We start from the raw sequence: 16,313 nt of genomic DNA, 5'->3' as shown, positions 1-16,313 counted from the left end.
TGCTGTCACTGCCACATGAGATACACACATGAGCTTTCTAGGTGCCCAAACTGAGAAACCGTAAAGGGGTCTGACAATGCAGAGGTTGGTACATAAACTCCCTAGTCACTCCTGAAAATTGTGTGTGTGTGTGTGTGTGTGAGAGAGAGAGAAAATCTTGGCGTTTGACTTTGCTTCTCCTTCTGAACTCATAAATTCCAGCCAGGGTTTAAGGCAGAACAAGAAGGCAACCCTGCCTCCTCCTATTAGGATGGCAAAGGTATCGGGCCACTTGCTTAAACCCCAAGGGACTAACACTACAGTGATGCAAATGCAATGGCATAATGCCAAGATCATGCCAGTGATCAGTGATGCCATGAAGGCCCTAAATTGGACAAGTCCTGGACATGGACCTTGCCAGTACTTCAGCAGTGGTACATCTCTGGAGCAGAGCTCACCAGGCTATGCAGGCACAGCATTAGAGCTCTACAGGAAGTGCTGGTGGCTTTTGGGCACAGCTGCTGTCTTTCAGCAGATAAAGCACATTTGAACCAAGTGTCTATGCTCCAGTCACAAGCCTCTGAGGTTTTGTTTAACAGAGGTTTGTGCAAACCACTTCTTTGGTTTCCAGGCATGGTTCACGCCTGCTGAGTCTCAGATGGAGCTCTGAGGTTCACTGAAGGTACCTGGGCTGCATAGTTTGCAGAATTTGGCTCAATGTTTAAAAACTTTTTTTTTTAAAAACAAATGGAAAATTTTGCAATTCAGAATGGGGGCTACGTTCTTTGAAGTACCTGCCTGGCTTTCCCTGCCATGTAGAAGTGCACGCACCTCAAAGGAAGATGAAGAGCTAAAAATCAAGGCTTCCTTGCTGCTGAAAGAACTGATATGGCAGAGACATGGGGGTACTTTAGTAATTGCTGCCTACATCAGCACCATTGTGCAAGGTCATTCCCAAAATATGCAGATGCTATTTGCAAGATGGACTGTGTGGCACCAATGGATCCATGTTTTGAGCGTTATAACCTTAGTGCTAGAATTACAATGGCAAGGCTAAATGACCAGCATCATCCCAAGCATGGTCTTTGGCACAGAAAGCAAAGAACTTCTGCTCAAGAAAACTCAGGGACGTGGGCACCATTCCTCCCATACCATAAACACCCAAACCTTTGAGAAAATTAATTGTGATACTTCTAGCTCAAGTTCATCTGGAGTAAGACAAACCACTTACCTGCTACAACTCCAGCAATGTAGACAAAGCCAATCCTTGCTGCTCCATGCACCATTTCAAGAGGAACCCCAACCAGAAGCTGAAGAGCAATATTGAGTCCAAGGTGTTCTATCCTGGGGCAAAGAAAAATACCATTAGTTTTGTTCTTTCTAACTGTGTTTTCCCCTTATTTCCCACAATGTAATTATGTCTTGAAAGAGGAGGCCAAGTGAGCCACAATCTAGATTCTAATCACAGATTTCTTTGGCTCAGTCTATGTAACTTTCATGCATTTTTTTTAAGTCACTTGACCTACAGCTGTTTTACCATCAATATTCATATCACATGCTCTGATACTTGCATTTGAAGAGACAGGCTGCTATCCCTGGGCATAGGTTTTGTCATGAATCCATGACTGCAAACTCCACTGCAGTAAAATCTAAGCCATGTGTGCATGGCAAGCGGATAAAAACCAGGTCCTTTGTTTAAAAGCTAGGCTTCGGCTTTATTTAAGGAAGATTCACCACTCACTGTAGTAAGGTTGGGGGTTTTAGCCTTGCAGGCTGCAGCCACTAGAAGACAATGTTGGCACATAAAATTGAACAGATCTGACAGCATCCAATAGAGAGAAGTTGTGATGGATACAGTTCACAGTCCCCAGTCATTTATTACAGGGTACCATGGTGGATTCCGTCTGTGAATTTTGTGGGTGGATATTATGTTAGATTTTTATTGTTCCAAAAGAACATTACAAATAATCCCCAGATTAAGTGGGCTAATTCTAGATAGGTAGAAAGTGCACTCCCTGATTTTTCTGTCAAACCATTTCATAAGAATTCTGTCTTCTCCCAAGATTACATCAAATTCTCTTAATCTTCCATGTTATAAGGGCCACTATCTTTACAAGAAGACACCTCACCCTCTCAATAGCATTGGTAATGGATTGCTATGATAAGAAGTCTGCTGATTCAGACCAGTGGTTTTAGGAATGCTCCACACATTACTCAGATTCAAGCCTGTTACTATGTGAACCTGAACAAGGCATAGCCCAGCCTAAGGGAATATATGGCATAGGGAAAATGTGTGAACCAATGCATATAGCAGGAAAGTAGAGCCATGGACTATTCACTAGGCATTGATCCACCAAATACACTGGTGATGAAGATGATTAAGTGAAGGCTATGTTTGATTCAGGGGCTAGGAATGCAACTGAGAAGATTCCTGGTTTCCTTCTATTGTCCAGTTCCGCAAAATCAAATCCATTTGAGAGTGCGCTTGACATAGTATTTTAAACTATATAATGGAAGTTCTCCCTTTTGATGCCAAATTGTACTCTGAAAAGATCAAACTTTGGTGGCACAGGTATTACTGATAAAAAGACAGTGAGTAAAATATCCTGCCTGAAAACATTTTTATCGTACCAAGCAGATGCTATGAAATGATTTCACCTTTAAGTGAAACCCTGTTCAGCGTAGTCCTCATAATTGCCAAAGCATAATTGAAGCTACTGATGCATGTATAAAATAAGAAATAGCTTCTGTATGGAAATAAATAGCAATACTAGAGAAAAGCACAGTTACTGGAATCAGGGGATCCACAACCAAGCTGTTCAGAGCACGTTACATCACTTATTGCTTTTACTGATAATCCTCCTTTGCAGCCCTTTGGTCCTTTCAAAGACCACAAAGTTCTTTACAAATAGCAATTGGGCCTCACAACACTCTTATTACACCCTTTTTCCACACATGGGTACAATGGAGTAAAGTCAGAGGAGTTAAGTGACCTGCAGCCACACAGCAAGACAGTGGCAGAGACAGACAAGAGCCCAAGAATCTTCTGCTCTAACCACTTGACTGTATGCCCTCCGGCTCCGCACATCAATTTGACATGTGAGTTTCAAGGCAATTCTAGGTTACGCGCAGCTGTCCCATGACAGTTCCTTTTTCGCCTTGCTGATACACAATGCTGCTTCAGGATTCCTGCTAGAAAGCCCCACCCCCCATGTCCTAACATTTGCTGGGCCTGTCCCTATCTGCTTGTAGCAGCCAAGAGCAGAAAGAAGGTAGAGATTTCACGTTTGGCTGACATAGGTTGGCTTCATGTGGGGCATCTATCAAGTGCTAGGAGGGATTGTGAAACGCACTCAGGGTTGACCTAGCTCTGCTCCTACTAGAGTCAATGGTAAAACGCTGATTGGCTGCAGCAGAAACAGAGATAGACCCATGCTGAGTGCTTGTGCAACTCCCACCTGCAGTGCAGAACACAGTGTCAAGGCTGCCTGCGGAACTCCAGCCTGTCGTTCACAATCCCTACTGTGCATGTTAACAAGTGCCATCCTGCGTGGGAGGCAGGCGGAAAGCGTGAATCCCAAGCAGATGCATCTGTGAAAAAAAAGACACCGATGCTGTAGATTTCCGCTGTGTTTGGTCATGAGTTTAGAACAGCAAAGATCTTACATCTAATCAACAGCACTTGGCAAACAGATGTCCTTTTCTATTTTTTAAAGCATCATACAAATATTTACACCTACCCTTTGCTACTAAAGGATTCCCAAGTACTTTAACAATGGTACTACACATCCCTTATAGCATCCTAGATAGCTCTTGGTCACCCGCGGTGTTCACACCACCCAAATGTCCAATCAGTTATCCTGTCCCCAGTGCCTTAGTCATCACTTATCTTGGGGTAGGTATATTTAGTTCCTTTGGGCTTTCCTCATGTTAGCACTGTGATTTGCCTAATGTAAATATCAGGAAAATCTTCCTGCTGTGGAGGCTGTAGAATATTCTCCCTGGGTAGGTGGTGGAAGCTTCATCCTTTGAGACATTTTAAAATTAGGCTGGACAAAATACTAGACATTGTTCTGGAAGGCACGAGCCTGTCCTTAAAGGAAGTGTGACAAAGTTCCTCCTCTACCTTGGTGGGTCCTGGGCTTATTGGCAGATTTACTCACCTCAGTGATCTTCCCCACAGTCTGGATCAACTCCTCCTGTGTCTGATCAGGAGTTGGGAGGTTTGGGGGGAACCCAGGCCCGCCCTCTACTCCGGGTTCCAGCCCAGGGCCCTGTGGATTGCAGCTGTCTATAGTGCCTCCTGTAACAGCTGCATGACAGCTACAACTCCCTGGGCTACTTCCCCATGGCCTCCTCCAAACACCTTCTTTATCCTCACCACAGGACCTTCCTCCTGGTGTCTGATAACACTTGTACTCCTCAGTCCTCCAGCAGCACACCCTCTCACTCTCAGCTCCTTGCGCCTCTTGCTCCCAGCTCCTCACACGCACTTCCTCTCCTCTGGCTCCTCCTCGGCTGACTGGAGTGAGCTCCTTTTTAAACCCAGGTGCCCTGATTAGCCTGCCTTGATTGGCTGCAGGTGTTCTAATCAGCCTGTCTGCCTTAATTGGTTCTAGCAGGTTCCTGATTACTCTAGTGCAGCCCCTGCTCTGGTCACTCAGGGAACAGAAAACTACTCACCCAGTGACCAGTATATTTGCCCTCTACCAGACTCCTGTACCCCACTGGTCTGGGTCTGTCACAGAAGATAGAAACAAACCTATTAAGACATCAGCCTCTCTCTAATTTCCTCTAATAATCCACCCTTCCCCACATTTGTTCTGCAGTTTATCATTATTGGACATTAGAATAATAGAATATCAGGGTTAGAAGGGACCTCAGGAGGTCATCTAATCCAACCCCCTTCTGAAAGCAGGACCAATCCCCAGACAGATTTTTGCCCCAGATCCATAAATGGCCCCCTCAAGGATTGAACTCACAACCCTGGGTTTAGCAGGCCAATGCTCAAACCACTGACCATGTGGTTCTCAAACTTTTGTACTGGTAACCCCTTTCACATGCAAGTCTCTGAGCGTAACCTCCCTTATAAATTAAAAACACTTTTTTATAAATGTAACATTATTATAAATGCTGGAGGTGAAGCAGGGTTTGGGGTGGAGGCTAGCGGCTCGCGACCCCCCATGTAATAACCTCGTGACCCCATGAGGGGTCCTGACCCCCAGTTTGAGAATCCCTGCTGTAACCTAACTGAACGTGCTTATTCTGCTTGCTCTGAACATTGGACCCACTAGGCATAGTCACTTTCTTGTGTTCATTCTGCTCATGTAGGTACAGGGGACTCAAGCACTTAACTGGAAATGCCCAGCGAAAGTCAAAGAGAGATCACAGGAATGATTCAGAGCATCTCACTGCCCTTGTATAGAAGGAAAACAAGAGGCTGACACTTATAAACCATCCTGGGGAGTGTCCAACATTTTCAAACCAAGCAACTGTCCTTATTTTAGCAAGGCAGCTTTTGCAGGCAAAGCTTATTCTTGTTAGGGACTCTAAAAGCTATTTCAGTGGATCTGACACATGTGCCTGTTCTTAAAAGCATTACCAGGAGTGAGCCTATTCAGTCCACTTTCCCATCAAGCTAAGAGCATCAGAGCTTCCATAGTCAATAAGCACCCATAAAACATAATTAGCTTTCTCCAGCTCTGAATGTGTCATTCTTGAAATGACAATGTAACTGATTTATTAGGACGTTAGCCTTCTCTGGGACCAAACAAATGGAACTGAGAATCAATGCAAGTCATTAGTTACGGCTGTGTTATAAATGGGTGGGCCCCCAATAATCAACAGCTGCTTTGCATGAAAGCAGAAGGGCAAAATTTACAGCTTCGGCTTGGCTTTCAGGTCTCTTTAAAAAGCTCTTTCCATCAGGACGGAGACCCAAACAGTGCATTTTTGGAATCTTTCTAGAAGCGCTGCCAGCTGGCCTTAGCAACTGCCTTCTTCTCCAACACCTTCTGACTGTCACTTTCACTTTAAAAAAAGCAGATGAGTGCAGTAAATTAAGGAATGCAAATTACCATGTTAAAGTCTCAGCAGGAGGTATAACAGCAATAGACTCCACACCACTGGATTAGCCTGCCCTTTGAAAATGAGATGGGAATAATGGGCTCACAGTAAAAAGATTATTACCTTCTTGGGATTTATCTATTCTCCTGATACCAAAGGGTCTTAATACAGACAAGTCAGCAATAAATGATCATTTAACCATATAACTATTGATGCTGCTTCCTCATAAAAACTGCTACAGGGTTTATTATTCAAGAAGGACTGTGTGTGGTTTTGATGGTTATGTATCTACGTGATTTAGAATTCATTGCAAAAGTAATGAGGCTCTCTGGGATAAATCTCAAATATTTACAAAGGTTAGACATTAGATACTGTCTTCATTATTACCTCCCTCCGAAACCAGCCAGGGCTGTGAAGTAAACTTGGTAAATTAAGAGCTTGGCAAACTTTTCAAGCGAAGTCTGTGACTAACACCAGAGCGCTGCTTGCTAAGGCAAAGTGGTGACATTTCATGGATTAGAGAGCCATACTGCAAACAATAACGAAAGAAGTTTAAACACTAATAATCTTACTTTTAATTCAAATGGATCCCAAAGCAGTTTGCTATTTTATCTGATTGTACAAGCTGTATAATACACATACACATGGGTGTATGTATATACAAGGTATACAAGTACGTATTATGGAGAGTTAGACCTACACATTTTTTACCTCAAGGTAATTCATGCACATGAGCGATTCTCAGGTAAAAACACAGTGAAATCAAGGCTCTTGAGATTTACGGTGAGGAAAACTTGCCAAGGTCAGCACTATACATACCCCTGCCTGCCTGAGACTGACCAAAGCGAGTTTACCTCACACTAAAGCCACAGTGCCTAGCCTTCACTGTGGCCAAGTCTATGCTTAAAATTTAGGTTGACCTAGGTACACTGCTCAGGAGTGTAAAAAATCCACAGCCTGGAGCTACATAAACAAACTGACTAACCCGCACTGTAGATGCCACTAGGATGATAGAAGAATTCAACCTAGCTACCGCCTCTCGGAGGAGCAGATTAACTACAGCAATAGGAAACCCCCTTCTGTCACTGCAGGAAGTGTCTACACTACGGCGCTATAGGAGCACGACTGAAGCACCGTAGCTGTGCGGCTGTAGCACCAGTAGTGTAGACATTGCTTCAGTTTTTACCTCAGGATACCTCATGGGCATTAATTATACCTTTTTCCTCAGTATAATTTTGACAGTGAAGACAAGCCCTTGGCTGATGCTCAGTAGTTAAGGTTGAGAGTAACTTTCTGTTATAAGGCCAATTTTCCCCTCATCCTCACTTGAGTTCTTCAAAGATGGACCTTTCCACTTCACATTTTGCATGTGCGGTCTGTGTCCTGTCCAGCAGAAGTGTCTCTTCCTTTGCCCCCCACCATCTACCCTCACCATCCTCAAGCTGGAGATGTGTTTGGACAAGGCCGTTTTTGGAGGGCCATGGCATGCAGGAGACACGGGAATTTCTTCTAACGTTTTCTTTTTTGCCCTGTCTTTCGAACAAAACTGGCTCCTCCTAGGAAATTTACTTGATGTTTACTTGAAAGATCTGGGTGAGATCTTATGCACAAGACCAATTGTGAGCTGAGTAGAGGCATGTTTAGGGAGCTATTCACTAGCAAATTAGGAACATCAGATGGATCTTTTCAGCATTTTAATGGGCACCACTGACGAATGGAAATCTAATCTTTCATTTAAGGGAGGGAGGGAGGAAGAGTCTCTAGCCATTTCCTTGTAAGGTTCAAATTATAAACTATTGCAGAGAAGTTTGTCATGGCGATTTTTCCTATGAAAAATTTAGGGAAAAACCACAACTTATCTATCCAGACATTTGCAAAGATAGAGATTACTGGCTCGTACACACACAAAAGCAGCATGGACATTTCAGCCATTTATAGGCTTTTCTGTGGTGCTCATTCATCACTATGGCATCTGAGCACTTCACAAATACCAATTAAGCAAGCCTTATAAACCCCCTGTGGGGCAGAGGCAGGGAATAGGGATTCATAAGACTTGGATTCTGTTCCCAGCTGGCTTGCAGACTTCTTGTGTGACTTTGGGCAAGTCCCTTCATTCTATGCCTCAGTTTCCCCTCTGATTGTCTGTCTGTCTTGTTGCCTCTTCAGGGCAAGAATTGTCTCACAGTGTGTGTTTGTACAGTGCCTAGCAAAATGAGACTCCAATCTTGATTTGGGGCCTCTAGATGCCACCAAATACAATAAGATAGCAAAATATTATTAAGTAATTATATATTATAGGCACAGAGGGATTAAGCAACTCACACAGGCTGTCTGTGGCAGAGTCAGGACTAGAACACAGACCTCTTGAATCCCAGTCCAGTACTTTAGCCATAAGACCAGATTTCATCTCACAGCCAAATGTGGCAAATTTGGTATAAGATTCAGCTACATTTTTGCAGATTTCTTGTCCATTATCCACCCATGTGTACTTGGGGGAAATTGGGCAAATGGACAGTTGGGGAAGCGCAGAACTACATAGCCCCAGATACGTATGTCGGGGTCACTGGCTCAGTAGTGAGAGACAAGCACCACCTATCGAATCACTAGTGCCATTTCCTCCAGTACAAGGACTTTGAAGGTATCCCATCTGAACAACAGCCCAATATTTTACCAGGTCCCTCAACAGCATGCAATTTGTTCTCCTTCACAGAATGGCCGTTTGCAACTGAAAAATCTTTTACAAAATCCAGTTCTGAACTGTTTCAAGTCAATCTCGCTCTCTCTCTGGAAACTCAGCTGTGGGGAACCTCTGAAATTTGTGAAGTACTCACCCGGCATGCATGAATATGTAGGTTAGGTACCTCCAAGCCTGAGCACGGAGCTGAGGATGATACACTAATGAGTTCTTCAGGTATAAAGGATGGGTGACTTGCAGCACAAATCTGTCTAATACCACTCCGTTGTAAAGAAAAAAGGCAACCTAGAAAAGCAGGGAGATTCCTCGGTTAATGAACACCATCGCTCCACTGAAATAAATTACAATCCAACATCCAACTTGCGTAATAGGTTCCCCCAGCTATTACAACATGCTTAGACAGCACTATGAGCATACTAGCATTTACAAACACACATGATTACAAGGTTCCTGCTCTGAGGAACTAACAAACTACAATTAAGATACATTTTAAAAAACCCTCAAAAACAAACAACATTATTTTAAATCTACATAATACAACCTTTCACTGCAAAGGACCCAAAGGCACCTGACAAACTGCAGCTGGACATCACCACTGAAATGCAGTCATCCTGAGCAAGGAATTGAGGAAAGCTGAGGGTAGGGCCATGTTTTATTGAAGAATGACAAGGCAAGCACCTACCCCTTAGGAAAGGTACCAGAGTCTTCAGCATCCATGCAGAACCTTGCTTTGTATGGTCTCCTTCTAAAGATCTCCGGGTTAGTAAGCTCCATAGAAACCAAATTTATCTAGCTCAAAGGCTAAAGGGGATTTGAACCAAAGGCACAAGAGGTTTTAGGTTTTCCAGCCAGATGACTGGACCACTGGCTCCACTCTTTGCCTAGTGGCCCACAGACAACTAACTTAAGCAGAACTTTGAAGCTGTACAGAGGTACCATACCAGAAGCTCATGGAGTGGGAAGCAGAAGATGAATGACCTAGACTTCCACAAATCTCCAATTTAAATGTGAAAGTGAATGTGCTGGTTTCACCCTGCAGCCTATTCACGCAGATCACCAAATGAGCACCGAGTGTGGCCCCAGGGGCAATGCGGCTTCAAGAGAGGCAGGTGCATTGGCATTTTCTTGTGGGGTAAAAGTCTCCCCACACTTGCTTGTGCTCTGAGAGGGGTTTCCAGGAGTGGCACAGTAAGATACCTGCCTCTACAATGGTGATGGCAATCATGAACCAGGGCGGAGGACAGCAGGTGTAACTATCGTAGTACCACTTCCGGTCTATCTCGCGTGGCAGGGTCTCATAAGCAACGTGTCGAATTAGCCTCTGAGACAGGCTTAGTCCCGACTCCTCCAGCAGTGCCTTGCTGCACAGCCTCCTGTTCCCCTGCAGAATGGCTTGGCGGAAGCTATTGGACCTTTTGTTGCTCATCTAAAAAGAGAAAAGGGAAAAAACATGAGCCCAAACCATGGGCCAGTGCGACTTCTCAGGTGAGAGTACTACCAAGCTGGGGCCTTCTGTGCCTAGGCCCAGTGTGACTGTCTGTGAGGAGTGTTACCAGGCTGGAGCAGCGGGATCCTGAAGATCAGTCTGTGACTATCATGAGGCAGTGAGTTCCGCCTGACTGGGGCAATATGAACTCCCTTTGACTGTCAGAAAGTCTGGTAGCCCTTCCCTCTCCCGATGGCCTGCTCCCTTATCTATCTCTTAACTCACTTCCCTTTGGAATTAGCTGTCAATTAACATACATTGAGCATCCTCCATTTCTACCTTCAGAAATCTCATGAAAACCCACCTGATCATGAAGCATTCCCACTGTGTCTCAACCTGTGATCCATACACTCACACCTTTCCAGCTCCTTCAGAACATGCATTTTCTCTGTTGTAAATGACATGTACATTTACGGCACCGCATCACTAACAACTGTGTTCCTAATCTGCAGCAGTTGGTGCTAGTGCAGGTTTTACACAGAGTTTCAAAGGGAGAATGCTAAACTTGTATTGTGTACCAAAATGATCACACTAGCTACAGCAGACAACAGATTTAACTAATATTCAGAGAATCCTAGCTATTATAAGCTTGCAATGTTTGTTTGTTTTTTAATTGTTACTATAACAAATAGAGGGGCAGATTTTCAGACAGTTTGGGCTTACAACTGTGTGACTAATTTGCATATGCAATTACCATGATTGAATATGTACAGCATTAACTTATTATCTTTTTGAGAACACAATTTCCCAATTTGCATGCACAATAAAAGCACTTACACTCACAAATTAGGCATATGGAATTTTGTCTTACTTGTCTTAAAAATCAGGCCCTAAATACCTGGTAAAGGGATAATTGGCCTGTATTTTCAAACAAACCTGTTGCACAGCAGCATCATATAGCTGCTATATAATATGCCTAGTTTTCTCGCTGGATGAACCCTTGGTTCTGTGGGATTAGAACGTGACAATATTTGTGGATGAGCAAGCTGGTGGGGGAGTGGATTTTGCATTACTCAGGCTTTTACACTGACAAATATAAAAACTTTTATTAAAGCTAATGTTTAAAATCAAGTTTACACAGGTTAAAAAGGAAGGTACTGTACATCCCAGGCAGGTTTGAAGCATGTCAGTAGGGCACTGCGTTAGGGGAAGCATGCACTTCCACTGCCTACTCTGAGGCCTGGTCTGTGGCCAGGGTGGAGGACTGTCGAGCTAGCACCACTCACCAGCAATCAAAATGCATTTACAAAAACTGGAACGAAAAAGGAAAAAAAAAATCACACAAATGCCAGTATAATGTTCAGCACAGACAACGCACGTATGGCGGTCAGCATCCAGGCTATGTTACTACAGCTGGAAAAAAGGCTCTTTTAAGGGAGACACCTGGATCTTATTCTGCATTGCAACTCTAATTCTCCTGTGATAAGCTGCTGACAATAAACTGGGTGTGCTCCCCGCCTTCAAAGCAATTACAGCCTCCCATTATTATTCATGCTTGAGTATTACATTCCCGCATAATCGAAGTGCAGCAGAACTCACCCCCTCTCCTGACCTTAGAAGTGGGAAGAAAGCACTATGTGCTAGCCAAAAGCCAAGCTGTGGACCTTTCCCCTAACTTACTGCATTTTCGCAGCCTCATAATCCCAAAACGTCTGCTCCAGCATGGTGCCAGGGCTGAACAAAAGAAATACAGTACAACAGCACTGGCCTCTCTGGGTTCTTGGATCACTTTGTTTTTGCCTAATATCCTCAAGATGGCAAAGCCTGAACCTTGTGCTTTCAGGCACGCGTAGGCTGTTGGGTAATCGCTCCAAGCTGCTTCAAACACGCTGATCATTGCAGTGAGCATCATGTATTTAATTGCTGTGATGCAGAGCACTGGGCCATTTTGGGTGACCACCTAGTAGCCTGGCAGGGTTTTTTGAGCCTTGCGCACACTCCTTGAGATCCAGCATCACAGTCGCTGCACCTTCATTACCATGCTTGTACAACTCTCCTCAACCTCTCTCTCCTTTTCTTACTATCCCTCCATTTCCGCCTCACTCTCACTGGGGAGTCAAAGTAGGAAATGGAGAAAAATTCCACCCTCTCCCTTCCAAAAACTTATTTTTGTTTTCAAAAATCCAGATAAAATTTAATGAAAGTTTTCATGGCAAAATTTTTCAGTAACAAATTTTGAAGTGAATTATTTTTGGTGACATTTGGGTTTAGCTCAGACAGCTGCTCTTCACTGAATAAAAGATTTCCGAGGAAAAATGTCAACTGGTTCTTATGCCTCGTGCCACAGAACACCAATGGCTACAAGCAGTGGCGTGGGCTGGCCAAAGTCTTTGCTGCTGCTTCTCTCCACCCTTATTAGTGTTTCTAACTAAGGCAGGTGCAAGTTTTACAATCTCAGGCAGGTCAATGGGTTCCTCAAAGGGCCATGGCCACCACATTGAGCAAATACGCACACTGCCAACAACCTTATTCAACATCTCTGGTGTTCAGTAGAAGATGCACAGTGCAGCAAAAGGATGTGGGTGATGTAATAGGACAGTCAACAGCTTGGGCAAGAGTCTGTGCTGCACCTGTAAAGGGCGGGGGGGGGGAGTACAAAGATAGCCCAAAGAGAGGGAGGGCTAAGCTGGCTTCAAACCTCATGTGTGGCCTCCCATGTAATGACCACTCTAGGGTCCTATTTGCCCAGAATCTCTGTAGGGTTGTGTGCGTGGTTCTGCCTACGATACACCCCGCCTGTCCCACACCTGGAACTGGAATACAACCTAAACCAGAGCTTGCCAAGGGTCCTCAGAAGGCATCCTTACAGCTGTGCTCCTGCGATGCAGGAATCCTCCTCCCAGCTGGATCCCAGGCTTTTCAAACCCCTTTATGCCACTCCAGCCCTTTTACTTGGCATAAAGGGGCTGAAGCAGCGGTCAGGAATCTCACGCAGTATTTTTGCCCCAGCAAATGAGTCTTTACTTAATGTTCATGAAGTGTATTTAGCTAGGGATTACCTGTGGGCAGAGATGTGCTCACATCCCCGTTTCCTGGGGAAAGCACATTTAAAATTCTGCAGACTCTACTGTCTGGAGAAGCAGGCACCTATTTTGTGTTCAGAGCGACACAGACTGTCAGTGCGCGCACTCCCACGGAGACTTTACTTCTGTTCTCTCTTGCTTCACTCTTTTTGCAATCAAAACCAAATAGTAATTCAGGCTGAAAGTGTGTGTTTGCCCGTTGAGCATGGAGAAACTTAGTAATCCCCAAACGCTGCTGCTAACACATCACTACTGAGCAGAGAGGTAACAACTTATTTTCCTGGCTACTGCAATATGCGCCAGTACCCAATGCGTTACATCAACCTACAGCAACAGAAAACCATCGTTTCCATATTCAACAAAAGAAAGTGATAATTAGAGTTTAGAACTGAGCGGTGTCGCCAGCCCTTGGCAAATGATCACAGTCTCTCTTGACAATACATATCACCATTGTAGAGATTAGCGGAGTGGTGTGTGGGGGGGGAGAGGGATGTCAGTTTGGAAACACGAGAGGCCCCAGCATTGGTTTTGCCATGGGTGTTTTTTTTTTGCGATTGTTATTCAGCTCTGGAATATGGACTCATTTCATCATTGCTTTACTGGCATATCATTCCCAAGTGTGACAAGGATACAGTTGCATTCAACACAGAAATGTGAATTCAGAAGTCCTGCTGTGCACTAGTATTAATCCAATTAATCATACAGCACTGCCCAGCCAAAGATTTCAAAGCACAACGGGAAGGGTGGCATAAAGCGCTCAGCATTGGCCTAACTCTGCTCCTACCGAAGTCTCTGGTAAAACTCCTTGACTCTCATGGGCAGAGCTGGAAAGGATTTGGTAAGGTAAGAAGATGGTTTGTGGCGTGTCACCTCTCCAATGGCTGATTACAGCTCAGGATCCAGACAGAGGGTCCAAATTCACCCCAGCTGTCACACCACTGAAATCAGCAGCTTTACACCAGGAATGAGTCTGGCCCAGAATCTCAGTTAATGAATATGGAGAAAATGTTTACACCACCACCCCCGCTATAAGATGCACATCACAGAGCCCAGGAGAGGACGTTCAGATCTCTTCTTTCTCTAAGGATATTTCTTTGACACTCTCCAATGGATCTTCTCCCAGCTCTCTGGGTATAAAACTACTACTCCAGAGAGATGAATGGAGACTTGGGGCGGCATTTTGCCGGCAGGGCGGCAGCCGGCTCCGGCGGACCTTCCGCAGTCATGCCTGCGGGAGGTCCACCGGAGCCGCGGCTTCGGGGGACCTCCCGCAGGCATGACTGCGGAGGGTTCGCTGGTCCTGCGGCTCAGGTGGATCTCCTGCAGGCATGCCTGCGGATGCTCCACCGGAACCGCGGGACAGTGGAACCTCCGCAGGCACGTCTGCCAGAGGTCCCCCGGGAGCCGCGGGACCGGCACCGCCAGAGCGCCCCCCGCGGCGCGCCGCCCTGCTTGGGGCGGCGGGATTCCTAGAGCCGCCCCTGGGTGAGCTGACCACTTTGACTGGAAGTAGGGACTGGCAGCACATCCCTTCCCAGGTGCCTGATGCAGTTTCACCATTCTAGGAACCTGCCTTTGTGCAACTTGTTTGCCTGCTCTTGGTGTGGACTTGTTCCAGCCCAACACACATTCCCCACAGCCATGCATCTTGTGTCACCATTTACACCTGGTGGAGTGGGTGTGCAATGCTACCAAATCACAACAGTAGCACTTTACATCCATTCTGCACAGGCAGCAAATGACCACACAAGATGCAGGGCAGTGTGGAGTCAGGCCCCCTGCCTCTTCTTAGTTCCCACATCCATTGCTCATCATCTAGCAGTCTTTTCCTACAATCTCACTGCTACTGGCATGAAAGCCTTCTCTCCTCTGCTGCTACTGCCACAGGTATCTCCCTGCCTCTCAATCAAATCTCAGTTGTAAACAGTTCCGTTATCCATTACTTATCATCCCTTTCCTCTCCTGTTGCTGGCTGTACTAGAAAGGCATTTAACAGCATTTCAAGGATGCAGATTGTGATGAAAGACACTGGGCTGCAATTTTCAATGGAGGAGGGAGACAGAGAAGGAAAAGCGCTTGGGGAGCGGGGCTTGGGGAGGATGCAAAATGGCAAGATTCCTACTGCCGGGAATTTGACTTCTGCTGGAGGGGGCTGGTTGTGTGTACTGAGCCCCTGTTCGGATCAGGCCCCGAGATAAAGAGTCTTCATGCTGGACCCTGATTATAAGCATGGCCCAGTCAAGTGCAAATGCTCCAGTGCACAATAGAGCTCCCAAGATCCAGGGCCATGGACTGGGGATACAGCAGAAGTCTCAGGACATGATCCAAACTCCACTGAAGTAAATGGGAAGACTTTGGATCAGACATTAATTTCATGAACTTGTTCAGTCCCCTGAGAAGGCTGGGACCCAGGGCAGTAGAGACAGACAGACAAATAGCAGATAAAGTAACTATATCTGCTTGGACTGAGGCTGGATGAAAAGCCTGTTTTTTCTTTGGAAGAATCCAATCTTCCCAAACAGAGCTTCCCATATGGTCACAATTTACTTACTTGATTTTGGAGGTTATATAATATTGGTATTTATGAGCCAAGCATTTAATCACCAGCTGAAAGAACACTGAGTCCATTGTTGGCTCACACGTTATTGCAGATCCAAAAACACAGGGCAGGCCACTCCATCCTCTCTTCGTGCAACTGATCTGCAGCTTCTTTAATGAGCATGATATTAAAGCTGCAGGCAAATGGGTATATAAAGCATTATATGAAAAAGGAACAAAAGCCACACACTCATTTAGGGCTCAGTCTCCTCTAAATGGCTCTCTATTATTCAGGATGCAAGGGAGAAAGAAACCTCCTTTGTCAAACGGCCAAGTGGGCACAGGCCTGTAATGATGGCAGAGCTCTGAACCTATAGGCACACAGCTCACCTCTGATGGCAAGTGGGTTCCTCATGGTATAAACATCCCAGACAAAACGGAGCCCCGAGTTTAGCTCTGAATGTCTCCCCACTTTCAGAGTGCTCAACATCTGGGGTGTAGGGTTGAGTCCGTTCTAGAGAAGGGA

General features: G+C 45.3%; 1 protein-coding gene across 6 annotated transcripts in view; it reads right to left on the bottom strand.

Annotated features, from left to right (window-relative positions):
- RHBDL3 (rhomboid like 3) overlaps window positions 1-16,313 on the bottom strand; it is a 118,954-nt gene that overhangs the window by 24,817 nt on the left and 77,824 nt on the right. For 5 of the 6 annotated variants that reach the window (XM_044983724.1, XM_044983726.1, XM_044983729.1 and 2 more), the window contains 3 exons: window positions 9,942-10,166; window positions 8,877-9,025; window positions 1,211-1,323 (listed from right to left, as the gene is read on the bottom strand). In XM_044983724.1, coding sequence (XP_044839659.1) covers window positions 1,211-1,323; window positions 8,877-9,025; window positions 9,942-10,166 — 487 coding nt within the window. The remainder of the gene's footprint in view (window positions 1-1,210; window positions 1,324-8,876; window positions 9,026-9,941; window positions 10,167-16,313) is intronic. The other variant, XM_044983727.1, reaches the window with a different exon arrangement.

This window comes from Mauremys mutica, chromosome 12 (assembly GCF_020497125.1).
Source record: "Mauremys mutica isolate MM-2020 ecotype Southern chromosome 12, ASM2049712v1, whole genome shotgun sequence".
In the NCBI taxonomy this organism is placed as follows: Eukaryota; Metazoa; Chordata; order Testudines; family Geoemydidae; genus Mauremys; species Mauremys mutica.
This window is presented reverse-complemented; position numbering and strand designations above follow the sequence as displayed.